This window comes from Prionailurus bengalensis, chromosome D1, assembly GCF_016509475.1.
Source record: "Prionailurus bengalensis isolate Pbe53 chromosome D1, Fcat_Pben_1.1_paternal_pri, whole genome shotgun sequence".
NCBI classification, from domain to species: Eukaryota; Metazoa; Chordata; class Mammalia; order Carnivora; family Felidae; genus Prionailurus; species Prionailurus bengalensis.
In genome coordinates this window covers 109002773-109024949 of record NC_057346.1, presented here as the reverse complement: position 1 = coordinate 109024949, position 22177 = coordinate 109002773, and the positions used below count along the sequence as shown (strand labels likewise).

Genomic DNA, 22177 nt, shown 5'->3' with positions numbered 1-22177 from the left:
CCCTGCATTGGGAGGCTGCCCCATCTCCTAACCCAGCACAATTTCCTCAGTGTTTGAAACCTCTCTTTACCTGCCCTCCAGGAGCCACACTGCTGCGCAATTGAGCCCGTGACAACATGTCTTCCTCGCGTGAACTGAGGACTCAAGGGAGCTCAGGTGTGAGCTGGAGAGAAGAGTGCGGTCAGAGTGGGCATCTGCCTCCAGGTTCTAAGCTCTGGGACCCTCAGACCAGGACACGATGGTTTGGTGGCCTCCCTAAACCAGTGGGAGCGAAGTGGGACACAGTTCAGTGTGCTTGAGTGCGTACTGGGTGTGGGGTCTGGGCTAGGGCAGGGGATGGGGGCCAGGGTGAGACACTGCCCTGCCCTCAGGAAGCTTCTGTTCTGGTTGAATTAGGGAGTGGAGGTAGAGAGGGGGAAGAGAGAAGCCCAGAAGAAATGCAGGTTTAAAACTACAACTACCTGAGCCCTGCTGGGTGCCAGGCCCTCCCCTGTCTCCTCATGTCACCCTCATGGCCCATGTGGGCAGAAGTAAAAGTAACCAGCTGTTGTTTGTGGAGCGTATACAATGTGCCAGATTCTTTTCTTATGATTTTTTTCAATGTTTATTTATTTGAGACAGAGAGACAGAGACAGAGTGTGAGCAGGGGAGGGGCAGACAGAGAGGGAGATACAGAACCCAAAGCGGGCTCCAGGCTCTGAGCTGACAGCACAGGGGCTCCAACTCATGAACCATGAGATCATGACCTAAGCAGAAGTCGGACGCTTAACCGACTGAGCCACTCAGGCGCCTCTCTTTCCAAAGTCCTTTAATCCTTATACCACACTAGGAGGTGGATAGTATATCTCCATTTGTTGATGAAAAAATAGGATCAGAACGTTTAAATAACAAAGCTGATGTCTGGCAGTATGTGGTGGTAAGGAGGCCGGAACCCACGTCCCGTGAGGAGGGGCACCAGAAGAGATTCCTGAAGGCATTCCCAGTAGTGAGAACTGTGGGAGCGAGGTTAGGACACCGGGGAAGCCCTGGGCAATCAGAGCACAGCAGGCGAGGCTGGGAAGATGGGGTGGCACCTGGGAGGGGGTGTGAACACCAGGGCGAGGGGTGTGTGGTGGGTTTGGCAGGCAGTGAGGATGTCTTGGAGGTTGTGAGCTAGAGAAGGACGCGGTCAGAGCTCTGCTCTGCCAGGCAAAAGGCTAGCCTGGCAAGGCTCCAGGGAGTGGTAGTGGGTCTCCCTTGAACTGGGGTGGTGGGCTGGGATGAGAGAAGAGAGCAGGGCCCATTCTGATGTGAGGACAGCAGCCCTCAGGCCTTTAGAGCCAAGAGGTCTTGGACTCAGCAATCAACTGGGCTGGTTTCCTACCTCTGCAAGCAGTGAAGGACCCTAAGGCCCACAGAAGGGATTGCCCACCATCCCTGGGGAGAGGGTACGCAGCAGAATGAGGACTGTAGTCCAGCCCTTGGTGAGAAGCCAGCGCTCAGGAAGGTCACTGGGGCAGCCCAGGGACCCCCAGGAGGTCAGACGTGAACCCCGCTTTGTAGAACCTGTCTGCCCGCAAGAAAGTAGTGGGGGGTGGATGCTGCTTTGGCCACAATGGGAAAGCAGAAGGGTGAGCGGGACTGATTCTTGGGCATCTGCTGGGGAAGTAAGAGTTGCCACGAGATCTGGAGGGGCAGGTAGGAGTATTGTGGGGACTTTACATCCTTTGGGGCCATTTGGAGATGGGCTAGAGAACTGGAGACCCAGGGGTGGCTGCAAGGCTGCCCACTAATGCTGCTCCCTCGCTTGTCTGCTCATTCACACTTGCAACAAATATTGATTGAGTGCCTACTCTGTGCTACGCGCTGTTCTAAGCCTTCGGGATAACATCAGTAAACCAAACAGCCCGAGATCCCAGCCCAGACAACAAGTTAATGACACAGTGCATCAGACAGTGACGAGTGCGATGAAAGAAAGGAAAGGTAGATCCAGGAAAGGGGCACCAGGAATGCCAGGCAGATGACGTTTGCGTCCAGGCTAGACCAGGCCAACAGGGAGAAGGGACAGCCGATGCCCAAGGCCTGGAGCCAGGAACCCTTCTGAAGAAGAGAAGGAGGCCAGAGTGGCTGGGACGGAGGTCAAAAGAGCATGGGGCTGTACTGTGAAGGCTTCTAGAGCCTAGGAAGGACTTTGGTTTTGACTCTGAGCAGGATGGGACCCGTGCAGGGTGTGGAGCAGAGGACAGACATGGCCTGACTTAAATTTCACCTGCATAGCTCTGGCTGCGAGGTGGAGAACAGACTGGAAGGGGGCAGGGCTGGAGGCAGGGAGGCCAGGCAGGGATCCAAGCGGAGGTGATGGTGGCTTCGGGCCTGGGTAGTGGCAGGGGAGGAGGTGTGGAGGGGTGGGGTGTGGGATGTGTTTTGAAGGCAATACCAACCCAACACAGTTTCCTTATGGAGTGTTATTGAGGTATGAGGGAAAGGGAGGGGTCAAGGAGGACTCCAAAGGTTGGGACCCACATCTGGTGCCTTCCCAGATTTCTGTGGGCCATGGCACCTGAGCACTGGATCTCTGTGCCCTCGAAAGAAGACCCCGCCCCCGCCCCACCACCCAGCATACCTAAGAATAGAATCTGACAGAATATTCTGTGGCTGTCGATGGAAACAACACGTTACATCAGAACCCCTGTGCGCTCTGTTAATGTCGGAGGTTCATCGTGTTCAGCAAGCTCAGCGCTTTCTGCCTGCACCCATGGGTCTGCCCTGATGCCCTGCCTCTGCCCCCAAGGCTGCGGGACTGCCGCCGTGCTCCCGTGCCCCACTGCAAGGGAATCATTCAAGTGTAATGGAGAAAGTCAGAAACACAGCCCTGGATGAGGTCGTGATCCTGAACGTGAACACCACCGCCCCAGAAACCCCCTCTAGTGACCTCTGGAGACTCCCAAAGGACGTGGGAGAAAAGCGCCTCGGGAAGCACGCGCCTTGCCACAGATCACTTGGCTGGTGGGGGCAGAGCTGAGACCGGACGACACCACAGCCCATGCTGCCTCTGCTCATGTACATCGACCCCCCTAAGGCAGAGAGAGGGGGCGGAAGCAGAAACGATAAAAGTACCAGACAGCACAATAAATTTCATATGTTGAAAAAAAAAAAAAGTACCAGACAGGTGTGAGACACACAAGGCATGAACGGTCATCTAATTTCTCAAAAGATGCCACACAATTTTTAAATGATGTGAAATACCATTTTCAAAACAACACGGAGGAGTGTATTTAACCGCACTCAGCTCGTAAAGAGCCGATGGGCGAGTGGAATAATGGTGCACGCTGTAGCATGTTGAATGTATTGGCAACAGAGAAGCTTGCTCGAAGGAAGCCGAGAGCGAGAGAGAGAGAGGGATTCAGGTCCCTGCCTTGTCAGTTTGGGTTATTGTCCAAAGAGAAATGGGCAGTCATAACCCTTGAACTGAGACACACACCAGCCTTTACACGCTTGAAATCCCCAGCTTTCCCCCTAGAAAGGAGGGATGGAGAAGAGAAGGCCAAGCGAGGGAAGCTGTTTCTGACTCACACGAGGGAGCTGGGGAGCCACAGACAACCCTGGGAGAAGGCCGGGCTTCAGGCCCAAGAATCACTCCTCTCCTCCCACGCCGTCTGTCTGCCCCCTGGTGGCTATGCCCCATCTCTGCAGGCCTGGCTGCCTGTCCCGAGTGGGCGACAGCCTGGCGTGAGGTGCTGTGGGGATAGAGGGGATTGGGGCCCGCTGGGCCAGGTAAGCAGGGCCTTGCCCTCAACAGGCTCGTTAAAGCTGGAGGCAGCCCTGGAGGCTGGGGCCCGGCTGCCCTGCCTGGTCACCATGGGAGGCTGCGAGGCCGTCGTTGGCCGGCAGGGGGTCAGGCCACCTGGGCCATCACCCCTGCCCTGAGATTTCACATGGTGCGCCCTCCTCCGCTGTCGAGGCCACCCGAGTTGGCTCCCTCCCTTCTCCTGGTGCCGAGGTCTGGGCACCGGGCCACTGCTCACCCTACGGGCAGAGTTAAACATTAGTGGCAGGTTATCAGGCAGACCAGGGGGAGGGAGACCAGGAACTGGCACTCACCAGTGTCTCTGCTGGAGCCACCAGTTTCCGCCCCTGCTGGACAATGCCCGTGGAGGAGTTTGTGGCCGGCTGGATCTCTGGTGAGACACTTTTCTCCCTTCTGTCACATCCCCTTCACCCCAGGGGTGGGTCACTTCCTGGTGATTTGGGAGGCGCTGAGACCAAAGTCCTGGTGGCCCAGAAGCACCCAGAGCCAGCTATCCCGGAGCCTCCTGGCAGTTGCCTGAGGGGAGCGGAGAGGAAGCCGAGCTGCCCTTGCCTCCAGGGCCAAGGCGAGCGCTCCCCCAGACTCACCTGCGCCTGCAGACCCGCACCAGGAACCCCGCTTCCCTAGGCCCACCCTGGGGGGCTCAGAAAGGAAGTTCACCTTTGACCCCAGCAGCTGTCCTGCATTCCCCTTTGGGCCTCTGCCCTACCCAGCCGTGGGCTGCAGGCCCTGTCGCTGAGGCCTGCTGTGTTGGGGACCCAGCCCAGCTTCTGGGTGACACTTCTCTCAGAAGAAAAGAGAGGGACGTTTCGAACCTGCCTCCTGAGAAGGTTCTGTCTCCAGAACCTGCACCTGCTACACAGGGGAGATGGCCTGGGGGCCGGGACCCTCCTCCCCTGGTGTCAGCACGACTGTTCTAAGGGCTCCCAGCTCCGTTCTGCTGGCTGAGGGGGTGGAGGGGGGGAGAGCAGGGCCCCGTCTGGATCGAGGCCACATACTCCACGGCAGTAGTGAGTGGAAGGCAAGAGGGAAGGAGTCAGGCCGGCAGCGAGGCAGGAGCACTGGAGAACCCATCCCACCGCCCCACGGTTAAATAGGCAAGACAGGCAGTGTTAGACGCTATGAGGACGTGGTGTCTGTGGTTGGCTCCTCCCTTTGGCCTGTGTCCTCCAGGTGGGGCCAGGGCTCCCTCTGATTGTCCCCATGTCCCCACGTCCCCATGCCTGCCTCACCCAGCACTTGGTGTGGAGGAGGTTGCAAAGGGGACAGCTGGAGTTTCTTTGGAGTCTGGCAGGTAGGGCTCTGCCCCATTTTCTCCCCCCTGAATTCCCCTTCCCTCTAGGCACCTGCTTCCTCAGCGTGGCGCAAGGGGCCTCACTCATACCGTCTTCTTATCCCCCAGGAGCTCTGGGTTTGGTCCTGGGACACCCTTTTGACACTGTAAAGGTGAGTCGAGGGGACGCACTCAAGGAATAAAGGCTACGACCTGAACCAACAGTCAGGATGCCTTGAGAGGGGGATCTTTCCTATCAGTCCTGCCCTGCTGGCATCCTGCTGGGCAGAGGGAGGAGCTGGGCTAGAGCCATCTCTGCCCATCCCTGCTGGGCTGCCTGCTCTGTCCTCCTCATCCAGGTGCGGCTACAGACCCAGACCACATACCGGGGCATCATCGATTGTATGGTGAAGACTTACCGCCATGAGTCGGTGGGTGTCTTGCTTCTTTGGGGCTTTGGCATAGGAGGCCTCCGGGTGGCCAGCACCAGCTTTCTTGCCCCCTGGCAGGGCTCTGTCCCTGGAAGAGAGATGACCTAAGTCTGGGGCTACCCGGGGCTGGGTGGTAGCTTGGTGCCCCGAGGATGGACCTGGGGCTGCCTCGACCTCCCTTCGGCAGGTTTCAGGAGTGGTTTCTAGCCAGAGGAGACCCTGCCAGAGGTGGGAGGGGAGAAGAGGAGGCCTCCCTGGTCCCCCAGCCACTTTAGCATTTGCCACATCTTTCTACAGCTCCTGGGCTTTTTCAAGGGAATGAGCTTCCCCATCGCGAGCATAGCCATGGTCAACTCCGTCCTGTTCGGGGTCTACAGCAACACCCTGCTGGCGCTCACGGCAACCTCTCACCAGGAACGGCGGGCCCAGCCACCCAGCTACATACACGTCTTCATAGCTGGCTGCACCGGAGGGTTCGTGCAGGTGAGAGGGAGGTGTGGGGTGTGTCCACACGAGTACGGTCATGCACACGCGCACAGGTGTATGCACGCACACACATCCACACACGCGCGCATGTGGGCACAGCGAAGGTCCGTTTGCTGCTTCCCCTCCCAGCCCTCTCTGCAGACCCTGGGTCTCCCCACCGGGTACATGAGGAGCTGTGGGGGAATGGCCAGCTCCTGGCTTCTGCCCGATGACCTGGCCTGGCAGAGCTGGCTGTGGCCGTCTGGGCTGCAGGCTTGGAGGGGAGGGTCATGGAGAACACTGTGGGGGGGGGCGGGGCAGAAGGCAGAGAGAGCTGGGGGTGGGGTCTGGGGAGACGGTGCTGAGGGGGCCGCATGGAGAACAGTCGATAACCCACTCTGAGGCTGACGGGGGCTCTGGGAAGACTTCTCCCCCAGGTGACCTCTTGCCCTGGAGAACTGATAGCGCTCCCAGAGCACCGAGCCCAGCCCTTCCAGTCCTGGCGTGGTCCTGGCACTGCCCCAGCTCATGCCCTGCTCAGCCCCTTTGCCTGCAGCCTGTGGCGGGCCGGGATCTGTGAGCCTCGCGGGGCCCCAGTCCACAGAGCTCGCTGCGAGAGGCCCAGGGCATTAATCATTAAATAGCTCTCATCATTCGGTTTTGGTCTTTGTTCTCAGCACTTAAGTATCCAGCTTTCGATTGATGGGGTGGAGGAAGACGCGGCTTCCAGGCACCAGGGGGAATCCCAGCTGACTGGGGGGCGTGAGCACAGAGGTGGAGGGACTCTTGCCTGGCTCCCCTCCACACCCCAGCCGGGCGCCTTCCGTCACCCCCTATTTGATATTGCCCTGACGCTCCTAACATACTTCATGGGGCAGAGAGCAAGGACAAAGGACAGAACCAGGCGGCTCGCTCAAGTGAATTAATGATTCATGAGACCCCCCAAAGGTCCTGGCCTTTCTCCTGCCCCTTCTTGTGCAGGACACATGCCTGCATATTTCCCAAGCCCTGAGACTTGCACCCCACAAAAACAAGGAAGAGAACTGAGACCCCAGGCTAGTAGCCGGCCCAGAAAGGCCCAGCTCCTAAGTCACCCTCCCCTCCTGCTCTTTAGAAAGCAAAACAGGGGCGCCTGGGTGGCTCAGTCGGTTAAGCGTCTGACTTCAGCTCAGGTCATGATCTTGCAGTTTGTGAGTTCGAGCCCCGCGTCTGGCTCTGTGCTGACAGCTCAGAGCCTGGAGCCTGCTTTGGATTCTGTCTCCCTCTCTCTCTGCTCCTCCCCTGCTCATGCTCTGTCTCTCAATAATAAATAAATGTTAAAAATTAAAAAAAAAAAAAAAAGCAGAACAGATAGCAGAACGGGGTGTTATAGGGTCACTGATGGGGACCTGGTCCAAGGACCGACTGGAACTCAGTTTCCCATCAAGCCTATGGATTCGGTTTAACAGGATCTTGGAGCAGAAATTGTGTTTCAGTGTGGAGAAGGGCAAGAAGAGGCAGGAAGTGACTCTGGTTAGCACAGGGCAGGGAATGACAACCTCTGATGTGCACAAAAGTTGCCTTTGGCTCAGTAAAGGCTGACACTGTCAAACACTGTGGCAGTGTCTGCTGTCCCCACTGACCCCATGGGCACAGGTTAGGGAGTGAGGACCCTAACCTGCCCCTGCTGGCCACCCTACCTTGGGCTCGGCCATTTCCTCACCCTCAGGAGCCCTGGACTCAGGGGCACATCGCCTGGAGGAGTCCTGAGTTTGGCTCCGCCCACAGACTCTGAAGGATGATATCAGGGTCACGCCTCAGGGGGAGGGACCCCAGCCCGCTGCCCTTCCTACAGGGGAAGAAGTAAGCAAAGTTGGCCTGTCGCCCTCTGACCATGGCCGCCAGAGCCGACTCCCAGCTGCCTCTGCCATCAGCCATCTCCAGGGCTGAGGACCTGAGCTCATGTACCTTCCACGAAAGAAACAATAACCACAGAAGCCCCTCATGACGTGCTAACCTCAGCCTCACCTCAATTCTCATCTGAACTCTAACAGCTGACCTTGACCTCGTACATCCGCATTGATTCGCACATTGGCCCCTGCCCCCACCTTCCCTCCACATCCACCCGGAACCACCTTCAGTCCTAATACTACCCCAAATGTTCGTTCCTTCTGCCTCAGCCGGGTGATAAGATCCCAGGACCCGCAGATCCCACCATCACCCACCTTCCTTGGGACACAAGTGGCTGGTGGTTTTCAGGAGGCAGGAAAGGCTGGCCCAGCACTTGACCCCGTCAGGGGCCTCTGAGAGGTGTCCTGCAGGAGGTAGGGGAGGGAGAACCTATGAAGTGGAGTCTCCAACAGGACTGAGGTGACCTCCTTCACCCTGCGGGGGGTGGGGGGGTGGCAATCAGCCCTTTGCTGTCTCACGGGCACAGACTAAATCCTTTCTTCAGACCCAATCACTGCAGGTGGGTCTCACCCTGGCTTTGGGGAGGCTAGAAACCTATCCTCAGTCTTGGGGAAACAATCCAGGTTTGTCTCTGAGCACCAAGCACCAGGCAAGTTCAATGCTGTTGTCCAGGGAGAGGGGCAGTGCTGCTCGCTGTCAGGGGTCTGATGCTAAGGAAGCGGTCTGGCCCATGCCGAGCCCTGTGTGCAGAGGCTGCAAGCGGGGACCGGGGCGGGGGAAGATGCGGCCCTCTCTGCTCCCTACCTTCTTCCTCTTGTTAGGATCAGCCCATTGTTCTCTGCCCGTCGTTCTCTCCCAGAGCCCCACCCAGGGTCTTCCTGCTTCCTTACGTACAGGTCTACTGCTTGGCCCCTTTTGACCTCATCAAAGTCCGGCTACAAAACCAGACGGAGCCAAGGGCGCGGCCTCCGGGCAGCCCCCCGCCCCGGTACCGGGGGCCTGTGCACTGTGCGGTCTCCATCTTCCAGGAGGAGGGGCCCCGCGGGCTGTTCCGGGGAGCCTGGGCCCTGACGCTGAGGGACACCCCCACACTGGGGATCTATTTTGTCACCTATGAGTGGCTCTGCCGCCAGTCGACGCGGGACGGCCAGGACCCCAGTAAGTGAACTGGCGTTGGGGGGGGGGGGGGGGACGGACGGGGGAGTGGGGGAGGGGAGCTGGCCCTTGCCCAGAGGATGGGGAGGGACGCTGGGGATGGGGGGGAGGGTGCCTTGCTCCTCGGGGTCTGACACCCGTCTGGGCTTCCTCTACCCCAGGCCCAGCCACGGTGCTGGTGGCAGGGGGCTTCGCAGGCATCGCCTCCTGGGCCGTAGCCACGCCCTTGGATGTGATCAAGTCCCGGCTGCAGATGGCGGGGCTGAAGCGCAGGGCGTACCGGGGGGTGCTGGACTGCATGGTAAGCAGCGCCCGGCAGGAAGGTCTGGGGGTCTTCTTCCGGGGGCTGACGATCAACAGCGCCCGCGCCTTTCCTGTCAACGCCGTCACCTTCCTCAGCTACGAATACCTCCTCCGCTCGTGGGGGTGAGTCCGGGCAGGTAATGCCGGCCGCTCCCCAGCGAGGCCACCGCCCACCTGCCCAGCTTGGAGGCCGAGGTGAAAGCACCGGCTTGCGATCCGATTCGAGAGGCCCAGTCCTTCCCAAGGGTGAGCAGCAGTGGGCCCGGGCCCTGGGCTCCGGAACACAGGCTGACTTCAGCCCCCCAGCAGCGCTCGCCTTGAGTCTGTGAAGTCCACTCCCCGGCCCGTGGTGCTGGTGACCTTCTGGCCCCCAGCCTGGGGCTTCACCCCTTAAAGAGCTCTTAGAGGCTGCGCCCCTGGGCGCTAACCAGCCACCGCCTGGATTCCAGCAACTCGTCCTCACGGGCCCTCCTCACCTCCTTTCAAACTGCTCCCTGCGTGACACCCCTGGAGAGCAGCCTTCTGTCCCCTGCTGGTCCAGAGTCCTTCAGTGGCTTCCTTTCCGGTCTGGGGGAGAGCCCCCCCCCCCCCTCCTGGGCACTCCCTGTCCACTAGCTTTCTTCTCCCTGGGGGCTTCCACAGCCCAGCCCTGCACTTGGAGAACAACCTGTGCTGTTATTGGCCTTGGCCTGGAAGGCTTATTCCCTCGTGGCCTGGAGCAAACAGTTCCCGAGGGGTGGCTAAGCCCGCTCCGGGCCCAGGTCGAGCACTGTCCCTTGGAGTCTTTCCTTGCCTCCCCCTTGCCTCTTGACTGGCTGGGGGGTTTTCATACCACTCCCAACCCCCCACCTCCTAGTCCCCACCCCCACCTCCTCCCCTGATCTCTTCCACATCCCCCACAGGCCTGGATCACGGCCCTCCCTCCCCTGTGCTGTGTCGTGGTTGTCGATTTGCTTCTCAGCCTAACCCCGTTACCCAGGGAGCTCCTTGAGGTCAGGGGCCAGACTTCTGATCGGTCCTCCAGCTCCAACCACCACACCCACTTCCTTGGTACTGCACTCCCACCTTTCTACCGGGAGTTTCTGCCTGCCTGGCCCCTCTTGGGGTCATCTCCAGGGGACCGGTGCCAGAAGTCGGGGCCACCTTCCCCAGGAGTGCTGGCCTGGCCACTCTCACGGATGGTGTTTGTTTTTCTTACCCATCTCAGTTGCTAAGTGGGGGTTACAAACTGGCCAAAGAGGGGTTCCTTGATTGGCAATGAAGCCGAGGAGAGTTTGTACCCACTAATGTCCCTATCTGGTTTGCGGTCAGCCTGGGCCCACCTTCTGGTGACCTGAGTGCCTGGGATTCTTACCATTTACTGGGGGCTCCCAATGAAAACCATTACAATAGGGGCACCTGGCTGGCTCTGTCAGTGGAGCACGTGGCTCCCATCTTGGAGTTGTGAGGTTGAGCCCCCCGTTGGGTGCAGAGATTGCTTTTAAAAAACAAAATAAAATCTTAAAACAAAACATCATTGGATGCCTGGGGTGGTTCTGTCGGTTAAGCGTCTGACTTTTGATTTCAGCTCCGCTAATGATCTCACTGTTCGTGGGATCAAGCCCCTCGTCGGGGTCCACGTTGACAGGGCGGAGCCTGCTTGGGATCCTCTCGCCCTCCCTCTCTCTCTCTGCTCCTCCCCTGCTTGTGTGCCCGCTTTCTCTCTCTCAAAATAAATAAACTTTAACCCCCACCCCAAACCATCACAATATTATCACAGTTTACAGCGTTCTAGCTCTTATCACAGCCTTAGCTCAGAGAGTGTGTGTAACGTGTCCAAGGTCACATGGCCAGTATGTCGCACCGCCTGCCCGGACACATCCAAGCCTCCAACTCCAGAGCCCAGTTACTCTGCCCCCCTGTTCTGCCTGGGGCCCGCGACAGCCTCCCACCAAGTTCAAACCCACCCGGGGCTGGCCTGATGGCATCAGCCCCACGTGTGCTCCTCAGAGCTCTCCTTCACTGGACGGTGGCCTGCAAACTGCAGCGGCACCCAAATAGCGCCCGTCTTTTTTTCAGTGTCACGGTGTGGCCACAAGGCATGTGCCCACCGAGCCGGGCTCCATTTCCTAACCTCCCTCGCGACTCAGGGGGGCCCTGTCCCTGGGCTTTTGCCAGAGAAATGTGTAATGCCTGCAAATTGCCCATCTCTCTTTTTGTTTAATTTTTTTTTTAATGTTTATTTTTGATAGAGACAGAGCACGAGCGGGGAAGGGGCAGAGAGAGAGAGAGGGAGACACAGAATCCCAAGCAGGCTCCAGGCTCCGAGCTGTCAGCACAGAGCTCGACGCGGGGCTTGACCTCACGGCCCGTGAGATCGTGACCTGGGCCAAAGTCACACGCTTAACCGACTGAGCCACCCAGGGGCCTTGCAAATTGCCCATCTCTTACCTTCAAGAAGATTCCTCACTGTTGGCCGGAAGTGGGGCCCCCAGAAGGCCCTGCTGAGGACGCAGGAGGCACCCCGTCGGCCCAGAACCCGGGTGCCCACGACCACCTGGGCTGCTGTGCTCTGACACGTCTTTGTCGCAATAGTCTGGCCTCACCCTTGCTGACACAGTAGGTAGGGGTCTGCGGGTTTCCAGGTCGGGCTGATTCCAGTGTGGTCTCTGGAGCAGTGGCATCAGGTTCGAAATGCAGGATCCCGGGCCCCACCGGGGGTGGATGGAATCGGAATCTGAGATTGGGGCCTAGGAATCCGTGTGGTGCAAAGCATTCTGGTCCCTTTTATACACATTAAGGTTTAATGGTGTTCAGGTGCTCCTACAGGCAGAAACATGTGTGCTGTCCTCTCGAGCTAAGGGACTTATGGGTCCAGTAGAAGGGACTTGAACTCCTAGCTCCAGTGGCCTCCCCTCCTGGCCAGGGTCAGGAAGCCTGTGTTCCTGATATGGAAAGACAGGGTCTGGCTCAGCCAGTCACCGCCCTTTCTGTGCCTCAATTGCCTCTGACATCTGGTCGGTTAGTGAGGCCCCAGCGGCTGTCCAGCACCACGTCGGTGCCATATTTGGGGCCAGATAGGACGGTGATGGTACAGCAGTGGTTGGGGGCGGGGGGGGGGGGCAGTCGGTACATGTGAGAGAGAAGGCGGCGCTTATAAATGGGCCAGAAGGGAGCAGGAGGTCAGGGTGGCCCTCTGTCGTTTGCCATTTCGCACATTACCTGTCAGCAAGAGAATAAACTTTAAAAATCCGTTCTTGACTGGGTTTTAATTAAATCCTCTTTTGGGGTAGCAATTACACCCTTAAGCCTGCCTTTGCACCGTCTAGGCATAGGCTTCCGTTTTCCCTATCTGGTTCTTTCCCGGGGTGTCTCTGGAGGCTGGAGCTCTTCTCTCCTCCCTTACAACCAGAGAGAGTGCAGGCCTCCCACGGGGCCATGTACTCCCGGCCCGAGCTGCTGTTGCTGCACATGGCAAGGGCTGCCAGCTGGACTGACAGAACAGAGCTGGAGGGAGGTTAGGGTTAAGTGTGAACACGATTAGTGAGAAAACAACTCATTCTTCTTTCCGAGGCCCAGGGAAAGGACACAACAGTGTTGGAAAGGGGGGTGGAAAGACAAAGAACAGGCAGGAAGTGGCCAAGGATAATTTAAAAAAAAGATTTTTTTAAATGTTTATTTTTGAGATAGACACACACACACACACACACACACGGAGCACAAGTGGGGGAGGGGCAGAAATAGAGGGAGACACAGAATCCGAAGCAGGCTCCACGAGGCTCGAACCCACGAACCGCGAGATCATGACCTGACCTGAAGTCGGACACTTAACCGACTGAGCCCCCAGGCACCCCAAGACAATTTTTTTAAGTTTATTTGGTGAGAGAGAGAACGCATGCACGCACACGATCAGGAGAGGGGCAGACACAGAAGGAGAGAGAATCCCAAGCAGGCTCTGCGCTGTCTGTGCACAGCCCAAGGCAGGGCTCGAACTCACAAACCGTGAGATCATGACCTGAGCCGAAATCAAGAGTCAGATGCTCAACCGACTGAGCCGCCTAGGGATCCCCCAAGGATATTTCTAAAAGCCAAGTGTTTTTACATCAGCAGGGTCTCATAATAGTCACGTTAAGTTCCACAAGGAATTAACGTATCGTTGGGGGTCATCGTTACGTTTGAGGACTCGCTGAGGGGAAAGGAATCCTTAAGAACTAGGAAAGAAAATAGCAGATGCACTTGCTTTGAGTTGACAACGGGGATGGTGTCTGAGGCTTGCACGTCAGGAGCTTGTAACTTGGGCGAGCGTATACAGCATCTTACTGGTTTCATACTGTCAAATGTCACGTTTATTTGCAGAGCAGTGACCACAGGAGGCTAACTTATGTGGATAGTGACACAAAGACTATAGGGGGAAATGACACACCCAAGGACGATCCTGGCTTAAATCACTTCCTTCAGACTCGTGGGGATTCACTTCGTGAATGTGACTTGTTTCTGGCTTAACCGCTGTCCGGAGCTCCAGGCCCACACTGCCCTCTGTCTCTGGTCACCTATCCTTGAGGATCTCAAAGGCACGTCCTGGCTCCCCCCGGTCCCCTCCTGCTGCCGTGCTCTGCGGTACAGGTGTGTCCTCGGGCCAGATGTCTCCAGGAAGCTCTCCTTTTCCCCTCCTCCCATATCAAAGGAGTCCCCAGCTCCTGCCAACCCTGCTTCTGAAGTTTTCTAGGACTCACTCCCTCTTCTGCCAGCCTCATGCCACAGCCTTGGTCCTGTCCTGAATCTGAACAAGTAACTCCGCTTTTTCAAATGCAGTTCTGATCAAGACACCCTACTCCTCTCATCCTCCTGGATGGCCTTCCATCACTCTGAGGAATCAGGGCAAGCTTCTACAAACTTCAAGGCCCTCAGACATTCACCCTCTCTCGGTTCCTTAAACAACCAGATTCCCTCTGACCGCAGGACATTTGCACATGCTGTTCTCACTGCCTATGTGCCTCTCACTCATCTTTCTGTTGTCATCACCACTTCCTTAGGGAAATTTGGTCAGCCCCTCTGTCTAGGTCAAGTTCCTTTGGTTTATGGCAGTAGTTTAGAATCACCTGGGGTGGGGGGGGGGCTTGTTGAAATACAGATTACTGGGTCCCATGCTGGCGTTTCCGATTCAGTAAGTTTGGGAAGAGGCCAAGGACTTGTGCTTTACTAAGTTCCTACTGATGCTGCTGGTGTGGCCCACAGTTTGAGAAGCACTAGCTTTATGCAATCCCCACTTCGCCTGTAATCACACTTGTTTGTGTGATTCTTTTATTATAATGTCTCTGCTCTAAGCTATGAGCTCCATGAAGCAAAGACCTTGTCTGCTTTTGTACATCATCACAACCCTAGCTGGCACACAGAGGTGCTCAATCGATGGTTTTGAACGAATGAATGAACGAATGAATGAAGAAAGAAAGAAAACTGATCTTCCCAACTCCCCCTCTGGCAGACTGATGCTCTAGACTTTACCTAGATCCCTCCTACTATAAAGCAACTAGACTCCAGATCCATTAGAACAAACAGGATCTTAAAACCCTAACCTTTCAAGAAGTAAGGGAACTTCCCAAGCGCCCCTTCAAAACAAGGAAGTAAGTGTAAACCAGCGTGTTGGGATTGGAGCTGCTAAGGGGCTCACACTAATGCTTCTCAGCATTTAGGTTAAATAACTGCATGGAACTGTCAGGGGGAACTGAACCCCAGACTCATACATTAAGCCAAGATTCCGGAGAGGGATACACCTTTAGTGCAAAGGTAGACCAGAAAATCTCCATCCACCAGTAAAGGGAATTTACAAAGAAACCTACCTCTCCCTCGTGGTGGACAAAAATTAAGAATAAGATCGTCTCCCCTGTGAACCAGAAGCCACATGCCTATTCATATTGCTTCAGGTCTGGGACACCTTTCTGTCCTTCCTTTTTTTTTTTTTTTTTCTTTTTTAAAAATTTTTTCTTAATGTTTATTTATTTTTGAGAAACAGTATCAGCAGAGGAGGGGCAGAGAGAGAGGGAGACACAGAATCCGAAGCAGGCTCCAGGCTCCGGGCTGTCAGCACAGAGCCTGACGCAGGGCTTGGACTCACAGGCGGCAAGATCATAACCTGAGCTGAAGTCAGAAGCTTAACCAACTGAGCCACCCAGGCGCCCCAGGGACATCTTCCATGGAGAAATTAACTTATCATGGTAGGCGCGCCCTCTGGTGTCTGGCAGGAGTAACTACAAGTTTTTCTGAAGCGCTCTCCTAAACGAGATCTTCGGGTTTTCCAGAGATGAAAAATAAAAACAAAACAACAACAATTTAAATTGTTGTTGTTTTGTTTGTTTTTATTTATAAAACAATATATTTGTGTGTGTGTGTGTGTATATATATATAATATATACGAGAAAGAAAATGAGGCCAGTAAGGTGACGGGGATGCCTGGAGAAGAAAGAGCTTCAAGAAGTTAGAAGAAGTATACAACAGAAGTTAGCGTCCCGGGAGCTTTCCTTAATACACTGAGGATTGTGGGGCGCCTGGGTGGCTCAGTCGGTTGAGCGTCTGACTTCGGCTCAGGTCGTGATCTCGAAGTCCATGGGTTCAAGCCCTGAGCCGGACTCTGTGCTGACAGCTCAGAGCCTGGAGCCTGCTTCGGATTCTGTGTCTCCCTCTCTTCTACCCCTCTCCTGCTCACACTCTGTCTCTCTCTCCTTCAAAAGTAAATAAGCATTAAAAAAAAAATTAAAAAAACAAAAAAAGAAAGGTACTTCATCAAAGTCGACAAAGTGCCGCAGCCACGCCCCCAGTGAGGGGGAGCCTGGGCCAGGGTGCAGGGGGGCGTGAGCGTGGCTGCCCTGGGTGCCGTGTCCTGGACCGCAACACCCCCCAGAAAACTGTGCCGCGCTAGCTTGTGATGGTCGATTGCCTTTTCGGCCGCAGTAGGATTTGGGCCTGAGCTGGACGCCTCACCAGCCAGGGTCCGTCTGTGTCCACAGCCCATGTCCTTTCCAGGTCAACCCATCCTCTTCAGATCCTACTCCCCGATCTGGCTCAGGCTGCCCACCTCTCACCTGGACCCACGTCTCCACGTCTCAGTTATTCTAAATTTTTAACACATATTTATTCATTTTTCAGAGACAGAGAGAGCACAAGTGGGGAAGGGGCAGAGAGAGAGGGAGACACAGAAGCCGAAGCAGGCCCCGGGCTCCGAGCCGTCAGCATAGAGCCCGACGTGGGGCTCGAACTCCCGAACTGCAAGATCATGACCTGAGCCGAAGTCGGACGCTTAACCGACTGCGCCACCCGGGCGCCCCATGGATCCCACGAATGACCTGTCCTCACCCTGAGACCCCCTTGGGGTGCCCCACCAGCTTGTGTGGTGGGCTGAAGACCCCTCCTGCTCCCCACGCCTCCCCCTGCGCTCTACAGGGACCGCCTGCCTCTGCTCACCACCTGGGGCCCCCTCCTTCCCGGCAGGCCTCCACGCTTGCCTCCCCTTGGCCTGGATTGTCCTTCCCGCTCCCCCCCTCCAGGAGTCTCCCCAGGCTCCTGGGGGCCACAGCACTTTGCACAAGCCCGTGGGACGGCCTTTAGTCACACCGCACTGTCACTGTCTGTGAGGCCCTGCCCGGCAGGGAGGCCATTTTTGCAAGCTCACCACACAGGAGGCTTGCTGAAGAGATGTTGTGAAATGATCAAAGGAACGGATGGCGATGCCAAGTTCTGGCTCCGTGTGGTTTCCCTAGACTGTCCCTAGCCACCCCTCCCCCCGTTCCTAATGCCACGATCTGAGAGCGAAGTCATCAGAGCGGCAGAATGTCCTGGGACGATACTTGGGATCTGTCTGTCGGCAGGTAAGGGGTCCCCGCTCCCGGGGAGTCCTTCCCGCTGGAGTTCTGGAAGACGGGGGTGCTGCTGGTCACGTGCAGCCACAGCGGCCAAGCCCGGACGGCGGCGTCGCGGCCAGCCTCAGCAGTCAGTTTTAAAAATCTGAGTTGAAAGTTTTCGCCCCTTTTCCATGCAAACAACACCCCGACCTCTCTTCTGATTAAAAAACTTTATTTCCAGAAGCAGAACTGTTTCCGACACAGAGTTCAAGGGATCGGCCTGTCCGTAAAGCCTCAATTCTTCCTTCCCAGGTCCCGGCCTCCCCGGAGGTTGAGAAACGACACGCTAGCCTCACACCCCGCCCGGCGCGCCCCATCTTCAGAACCCTCTTCTGGAGGCTGGGGCGACCTTCTCTCGGGGCTTCGACTCGGTCTCCACCGCTTGTCTCCCTTCCACACCTTTCCCGAAGCTCCATTTCCGCGGGAAAGAGCCCAGCCTCCAGCCCGCCTTCCTCGCGAGGGCGTTTCCATGGGAAACAGGAGGGGGGGGGGCCCGGCCAGCAGCAAGGGGGGCCCCTCACGAGCCGCAGAGACGCTCCACCTCCTCCTCGCAGGCGTAGAATTTTTCAAAGAGCTCAGGGGAGGTGCCGTTGCACTCCAGCCACCTCCTCAGCGTGCCCAGTGCCCGGAGGGCGTCGGCTTTGGTGGGCAGGGGCCCGAGGCCGTCCTCTCCGGCCCCCGCCTCGTCCTCAGTGCCCGTCTCCTCCTTGCACCCCCAGACGCGGGCTCCTCACCCTCCAGGTCCACAAAGCGGGAAAAACTCCTCGAGGCTCAGCCCGCCGGGGACCGGCGGCATCTCGGAGGCTTGGTCTGGGGACGGGGACATCTTGCAGGGAGCCAGCCCTTCCTGGACGAAGCTGCTCCCGATGAGCTGGGGGGGCACCTTGGCCCAGGCGGCCGCCGCCATGTGCAGCGCGTCCAGCACGGTGATGCCCGCCGCGGCCTCGGCCAGCGAGGCGCCGGCCCTCTTGCTCCGGACGGCAGCCAGCTTGCCCAGCAGGCGGTGCCGGTAGTGGGTCCTGAAGGCCCGGACCACGGAGCCGGGCAGCGAAGGCGTGCTGCCGTCGGCGGCCAGAGGCAGGAGCCGCACGTGGCGGAGCCCGGGCCGGCCGGCCAACCCCTCCGCCACCCGGGCGGCCAGCAGCAGGGTCACCTGTCGGCCTTGCCGCGCCATGTCCCTGTCAAACTGGGCCAGCCACTCTGACCAGGGGACGCCCAGGTCGGGGTGGTAGGAGGCCGGCAGAGCCGCACCGCTGACCCCGAAGAGGCACGTTGGCGCGGCCCGGAGCCCGCTGACCCACACGCGCCGCTTCTCGGTGCCTCTGCTGTTGGCGCACAGCAGCACCTGCACCCGGTCGCGCGCGCCCCCTCTGCCGGGCACTGCCCGGTACAGCAGAGGCACTTCGGCGCAGCCGAAAACGTCCTCGGGGGAGAAGTCTTTGAGAGAAAGAGGAGGCTGGGCCTGGGACGTGGGGCCCGGGGGAGGGGGCTCGGGGGGGAACGGAGGCGCCAGGACGTGCCGGGCCCCGAAGCCCACATTGTTCCGGCGTTTCCAGCGGACCAGCCAGCCAATGCTGGGGACAAAATCCTGGCCCATGATGTCGGCCAGCTCCTTGGCTTTGTGGAGCAGCATGGGCCCCGTCACGTCCCAGGCCTTGGCCCGGGCGATGTGGTACCAGCAGAGCAGGGCCTCGTCAATCCCGCTGTACTTGGACTCCCGCTTGCGCTTGCGCTCCCGGTTGGCCGTGCCGCTGCACCAGTCCGCCAGCAGCTTCTCCTTATTCTTGCAGATGCGTGAGATCTGGGGCTGGGAGACCTGGAAGCGCCGGGCCACCTCCGACTGGGACATCTTGGACTCATCCAGCAGCTCCAGCACCTGGATCTTCTCGGCCAGGGACAGGGCGTGCAGCTTCTTCTTGCTGCTCAGCTCCATGGCTTCTCCACGGCACCTGTCGGGGGAGGAAACAGTGAGCGGGGGTAGAGCCGGCTGAGGCCAGGAGGATGGGAGAGGAGCACAGGCAGGAAAAGAGGATGGATGAGGACAGGGAAATCGGCTGGTGTAGGGGAGACCCCGGGGAAGACTGGGCCGGCTGGGAGAGGGTGAGGGGGTACACTGGGTAGGTGTTCAGAGGGCTGGGCTGGAAGGAAGGGGGTGGCTAGGCTGAGGGAACCGTGGGCTGGGCACAGATCAGGAGGGATGGCAGAACAGAACCGGGGAGGGGGTGGCTCACTGGTTAGACGGAGGAGTCTGGGCTAGAGTTTCGGGGAGAAGGATGGATAGAGCCAAGGGGACAGCTGCAGAGACAACAAAGGAGCATGGATGGGGGAGGACATGGGGCTGGGGCTGAGTGGGGCAGGTGTAGGGGACAATCAGGGCTGGGGGGAGGAGTCCCTGGGAGGGGGAGAGGGATGATGGCCTGGGCTGGATGTTGGGAAGGGGGGGTTCGGGGAGAAGGAGGGGGCAGAGTGGATGAACAGAGTTGAGGTGACAAGTGTACAGACGACAAAGAGGGACGGATGGGAGCAGAAGGAACCAGGCTAATTTGGTGCTGGGTCCTGAGGAGGTAAGACTGCGGGGGGGCGGGGGGGGGCGGGGGGCGGGGCGGGCCTGGAGAGGCAGTGCGAGCGCAAGGCTCAGAAGGCAGGTGCACAGGCGACAAACAGCAAGAGGGGTGAGGAGGCCGCAGGCAGCCAGAGGGACGAGGTGTCCCCAGAGGGGAGGGTGGTGGCCTGGGAGGGGGACTAGGGCGCGGACCCGAGCGCCTGGGACCGAGGCAGGCCAGGAGCCGGGCTCCGCCACCTGGCCGACCTCGCTCCACCTCGACGCGGGGTCCTTCGGCGGGGCGTACCCAGGCGCCCGCCCGCCCGGCCTCCCTGCCTCCCTGTCTCCCGCTCCGCACCCACCTCAGGCGCTCGTCCCGCGGCTCCCGCCCCTGCCCCGGCTAGGCTCGGCTCCCGAGCCCCTGTCCGGGCGCCGACGGGAGAGCGAGGGAGGGACGGGCGCCACGACCCGAAGGGCGGAGTGGGCCGAGGGGCTGCGCGGGTGGCGGGCGGCGGGCGCGCGCACAGCAGGACCCCGTGCGCGCCGCCCGCGCCGGGCTCTCCCCCGGCTGGGAAGACCGCGGTGCAGCCGCTCAGCTCCCACCCGCCGCAGCTCCGCCCAGGCCCAATCAGATTGGCCCTCAATGACGTTCAGTCCCTCCCCCAGCTAAGTCTCATTGGACGTCGGGGAAGTGGCGGGGCCCTCCTGGGGGCGGGGCTTCCAGCGCGAGGGGCTATGAGGCGGAGCCAAGACCCCGCGGGAGTCCCGGAGGCGCCGCCAGCCTCTGGGGCCTGACGAGCCTCTGGGCAGCGTGGGCACGGGAGAGAAGGCTTGGCGTCTCAAGGCCCTCCTGACCTTGACCTAGGCAGTCTCAGCTTTTCTCATCTACCAAATAGGGCTGACACCCCTCACGGATTGGTTGTGAGAAAAATGGATGAAAGCTTTAAGCCACACAAAAGCTGTTACCATGGACAGCGCTGGTCTCACGTCGATCTGTCCAGCTAGCGGTAACCACTTGCCTGGGGCCAGTTCTGATTTAGGGCGAAAAAGGACTAATTTTTCTTGGTTTTGGTACCTGTTGGCAAGATTCAAGTTTCTTGACTCAAGATCTAATACCAGTCCCTTCCTCGGTAACCTTCAGTCCTGCCTATTGTTAGCAACTGGATATAGACACTTCGACCTGCAGTAGAGTGCTTCCCACCCTCAACCTCAGCCGGCCTTCCAGCCTCGTTTCCCTCCCCCACTGCCAGCTCTGATGGGAAGCCTGGGGCCACAGATGGGATGGGGGCCACAGAGAGTCCCCATCTCTCTGCCTTTCTCACAGGCTTCCCTCCCCAGCCCAATTCTACCGGCTGATTCTTCTTCCATCCCTCTATGTCCCATCCTAAATCTCATCCCTTGCAAACCCTTCCCAAATTTCTTATGCCTGCTAAAGCATTTTTTTTTTTTTTTACATTTCTTCTTCTTTTCACTTCCTTTTCTCTTAGAGACTACTCAGCTACCAACGATCATTGCTTTACTTCCTCTGCTTCTGGCCTACTTCCGTGTAAAAGCCTGAGGACAGGGGGATGTGCTTTGTTGCTATCAAAATTCCCAGCCTAGAGCACCCTGCCTACTTATTGAATGCAATGGTCTAGGCCACTGGCTTCTAGTAGGTAACAGTGGCTTTCAGACTGTTCCAAAAAATGCTAAGGATACCTCAGTGGGTTCATAACTGATTGATTCAAATCTTAAGTTTAAGAACTTCAGGGCACCTGGATGGCTCAGTTAGGTGTCAGACTTCTGCTCGGGTCATGTCACAGTTCATGAGTTCAAGCCCCACATCAGGCTCCATGCTGACAGTACAGAGCCTGCTTTGGATTCTCTCTGTCCTTCCCCACTTGCACACGCTCTTTCGCTCTCAAACTAAAAAAAAAAAAAAAAAAAAAAAAAAGCTTAACTTCAAAACACACGCTCAAGTGATATAGAAGATCCGTTATGGAAGCTATCAAAAAAAAAAAAAAAAAAAAAAAGCTGGCTGCAAAGAAGGAAACTCGTTTTTGTGCATGTAGACAAGTCCCGAGGAAGGTGGCAGTGGGGGCCGAGCTCATGCACACTGTACCTACAGGAACGAATGCCAGGCAAGCAAGGCTGAGTGAGGGGTCTCTCTGCTCATGTGCATTATCCATGCACAAAGCTTTCACATGTCCCATCGTAGTATTTTCTTCTGTGATTCTTTTATATTTAGACTCAAGCTCCTGAACCCGTGTAAAGTATCTGAAATCCCAAGATCAACTCTTAGAAACCTGTCACCATGTGCATATACAAGTCTCGCAGAATTTCCTTCAAACCAACCAAAATACAGAAACAGGATGCTGAACCCGACTCTAACCCAAGTTTTGTATTAACTGGAACAACTCTGTCCTTTACAACAAGGAATAGTTGTAACACAAATATACGTTAAAGAGTTAGAACAGAGTA

At 57.6% G+C, this 22177-nt stretch overlaps 2 protein-coding genes and 1 long non-coding RNA gene across 3 annotated transcripts; 2 read left to right on the top strand and 1 right to left on the bottom strand.

Moving 5' to 3' along the window:
* Positions 1 to 776: 776 nt before the first annotated feature.
* SLC25A45 (solute carrier family 25 member 45) lies at positions 777 to 10820 on the top strand. Its single transcript, XM_043581692.1, has 6 exons — positions 777 to 4160; positions 5190 to 5233; positions 5420 to 5491; positions 5789 to 5974; positions 8743 to 9004; positions 9163 to 10820. The coding sequence occupies exons 1-6, from the start codon at positions 4124 to 4126 to the stop codon at positions 9429 to 9431; spliced, it is 870 nt and encodes a 289-aa protein (XP_043437627.1). The 5' UTR covers positions 777 to 4123; the 3' UTR covers positions 9432 to 10820.
* A 6510-nt stretch (positions 10821 to 17330) lies between these two features.
* TIGD3 (tigger transposable element derived 3) lies at positions 17331 to 20225 on the bottom strand. Its single transcript, XM_043581688.1, is given in 4 exon segments — positions 17331 to 17889; positions 17892 to 17934; positions 17936 to 19124; positions 20080 to 20225. Coding segments are annotated over 3 exon segments (1413 nt in total). The 5' UTR covers positions 19109 to 19124; positions 20080 to 20225; the 3' UTR covers positions 17331 to 17692.
* On the top strand, positions 19029 to 22167 carry LOC122484010. Its single transcript, XR_006297515.1, has 2 exons — positions 19029 to 19142; positions 21945 to 22167. It is a non-coding gene; the product is annotated as an uncharacterized LOC122484010 (long non-coding RNA).
* Positions 22168 to 22177: the final 10 nt, after the last annotated feature.

Bases quoted from the DNA above. Each gene is read 5' to 3' on its own strand.
- SLC25A45 (XM_043581692.1), top strand. From the start codon at position 4,124: ATGCCCGTGGAGGAGTTTGTGGCCGGCTGGATCTCTG. The intron at 5,492-5,788 runs GTGGGTGTCTTG...ATCTTTCTACAG, and splicing joins AGACTTACCGCCATGAGTCG to CTCCTGGGCTTTTTCAAGGG. The intron at 9,005-9,162 runs GTAAGTGAACTG...CCTCTACCCCAG, and splicing joins GCGGGACGGCCAGGACCCCA to GCCCAGCCACGGTGCTGGTG.